At 48.2% G+C, this 2915-nt stretch overlaps 1 protein-coding gene across 1 annotated transcript in view; it reads left to right on the plus strand.

Moving 5' to 3' along the window:
* RBM15 (RNA binding motif protein 15) overlaps window positions 1-1379 on the plus strand; it is a gene marked incomplete at its 5' end in the record, with an annotated part of 2074 nt that extends 695 nt beyond the window's left edge. Inside the window, 1 exon segment of the mRNA XM_009705195.1 lies at window positions 1-1379. This exon segment is cut by the window's left edge and continues 24 nt beyond it. Within this exon segment, the coding sequence (XP_009703497.1) occupies window positions 1-1098 (1098 nt within the window).
* Window positions 1380-2915: the final 1536 nt, after the last annotated feature.

Here is a 2915-nt window from a genome sequence, read left to right on the forward strand (position 1 = left end):
CCCCCTGTACGGGTGAGGAGTAGGCGGGCAGCTGCCTATGACCCACTGGAAAGCCTGGAACGCCGCCGGGATGGTTGGTCCTTGGAGCGGGACCGAGGGGAGAGGGAATTAGGCAGTAGTAGTAGGGATCAGCCTAGGAAACGGAGACTGGCAGAGGATGGAGGCCGGCACTTGGACCGCTCTCCAGACAGTGAACGCTCTTCTTCCTCCCGTAAGCGTCACTGTTTAGCCACAACCTCTCCACCGGACCGCAGCCCTGAGCTCCTTGGAGGGAGGGAGCGTTACAGTAGTGACCCCGAGCGCTCATCCTCCCGCTTGCTCCTATTGGAGCGGCCTTCACCTGTCCGGGAATCGCGCAGGGGCAGCCTGGAGCGGGGTCAGAATGAAAAACGCGACCGCAAGAATTCTGCCGAACGGGAGCGGAAGCATCGTGCTTCTGCGGCGGGTGCCCCGTGCAAAAGTCCAGCCAAAAAGGATGAGCGCTCTGCGGAAGGAGGCGGCGGAGGCTCCCGCCTCAAACCTCCTGCTCAGAAACAGCAGCAGGATGGAGCGTCGCAGGCTGGGGGAGCCCCCAAGCTGTGCTTGGCTTGGCAGGGGATGCTTCTGCTGAAGAATAGCAACTTCCCGTCCAATATGCATCTGCTTCAGGGGGACCTCGGTGTTGCCAGCAGTCTCCTTGTGGAGGGAGCGACTGGTGGGAAAGTAGCGCAGCTCAAGATCACCCAACGTCTTCGTCTGGACCAGCCCAAGCTGGACGAGGTCAATCGTCGCATCAAAGTGGCGGGTCCCAACGGCTACGCCATCCTTTTGGCTGTGCCTGGCGCATCAGACAACCGCTCCGCAGCCGGAGCTAGCGAGGCCGCCACCACCTCCACCCAGAGGCCCCTCAGGAATCTGGTGTCCTATCTAAAGCAAAAGCAGGCTGCTGGGGTGATCAGCCTCCCTGTGGGGGGTAACAAAGACAAGGAGAACAGCGGGGTCCTGCACGCCTTTCCGCCCTGCGATTTCTCCCAGCAGTTCCTGGACTCCACGGCCAAGGCGCTGGCCAAATCAGAGGATGACTATCTGGTCATGATCATTGTCCGTGGGGCATCCTAAGGCCCTCGTGTTCTCTGTACCCAACCCTGCCTACTCCTCCACACAGCCCCTCCAGCGTGTGCCAGGTGCTATGGGATACAGCCTTAGCCAGCCCTGTCATTATTTTAAATTAGATCTTCGTTTGTAGGTGACTTGACCTGCCCGTTTTTCTGTTACTACATTTTTCTATAAAGTTAGAAGCCAGAAAGGTTGGTTAGCCATTAGTGTGAATAGGATATTTTGAGAATCCCCTATCAGTGGGGATAGCAGGGAGGCTAGGCCTGCTTTGATTTACAAAAAAAAAAAAAAAAGGAAAAGAAAAAAAAAAAAAAGAAAAACAAAAACGGGGAGGGGGGTGGGGGAAAAACAAACTCCCGTCTTCTTAATTTTGATTCATGTCCTTTTTTCATTTCATGTATTTTAAAGCAAGTTCAATAGCTCATCCTCGATAGAGTTACGAACCTAAAAGACCAGATTTAAAGCACTCAGTAGTTTAAATGGAAAACCACATACTTACTAGCGAACTGGTGTCAACTCATTTTTCGAGTCCTTGAAATTCTGTGATGGCCTCAGGCCAGCGGCCCTTTGGCACGCGTGATCCCTTTCCTCGGGAGCCTGAATGGTTTCCCTTTGAGTTGCATGGCTCAAGGTTGATGGCTTTCAGGTGACCAGCACCTGCTCTCGGGTACACTGCAGAACATTTAATTTCTTTATTGGGTGTTTGATAATTTCATCCAGCCCCTCAAAATGCATGCACTGAAAGTATGCTTTTTTAACAGGTGTATTTCTCCTATTTCTCCAAGTTCTGTTGTATCCCATATATGCACTTTGGGTTTGTAGCAGTGACAATGTTTGGTAAATAGCTGAGGACTTTGTTACAAACCATGAATGTCTTGTGCTTACTCTGGTATGCAAGAAACAAGGAGGTGCTTTAAGAATAACTTTAGTTATATTGTGGTTTTTTGTTTTTACTGCTTTTTTTTTTTTTTTCAAAGAGTTGCAGGTACAGTGGGGTCTGGTTCCACAGTGCAAACTCTGAGCAAGTGTGCTTCTCTCCAGAGATGGTTTTAATTCTGTGATAATTTAATTACATAAAAGTTCTCATTAACATTTTACCTCTTTGTTAATAGCAAGAAACTGCTGTCTGCTAGGGACTTTTCAGGTACAGTACAGTGGGCATTACATGAGGTTTATCATTTTATAGGCATCTGGAGTAAAGTGGTTTTAGCATCTTGGAGAAGTATTAAAAGTACTCCAAGATGCTGAGGTTTGAGCTCTTGTTCCTGTGATTCTAGGAGGAAAGAGTTTGCTTTTTTTTTTTTTCAAAGAACTTAGTTCGTTTTCTCTTACCTTTTTTTGCCTACTCATTGGGCACTTTTCTCCAGCTGTCTTGGCCGCCTTGCTAGTACAGGCATTTAGGGGGAAAGAAGGGATCTAAATCCCTGTTGTTTTGCTTAACAACTGAAAGGATGTTGCAGCTAGCTTCTAAACTGGAGCGTAAATCTGACTGTATCTATTTACAGGCCCCAGAATTGTAATCTTGCACTTAAACCCAGAATGTAGTCTTGCACTTAGCCACATTTTCAGAGACTTGGGCAATGTAAAAGCGATGCTGCTTCACTCGGTCGATCCTCCGATATATTCCTTGGGCAATTGATACAGGGACAAGTTGATTTCTCTTTCAACTTGCACGACAAAACCAGACTTTAAAATGCGGAATAGGTTGCGAATAGTAGTTAAAGGAGGAAATGACTTGAATGTATTTTATGGGCACAGCAGTTCTGAAGTGCGACTGTACTTGCTCGAGACTCACTGTCACAAAAATATGAATTTCTGGA

Source organism: Cariama cristata, unplaced genomic scaffold (genome assembly GCF_000690535.1).
Source record: "Cariama cristata isolate BGI_N322 unplaced genomic scaffold, ASM69053v1 scaffold14848, whole genome shotgun sequence".
In the NCBI taxonomy this organism is placed as follows: Eukaryota; Metazoa; Chordata; class Aves; order Cariamiformes; family Cariamidae; genus Cariama; species Cariama cristata.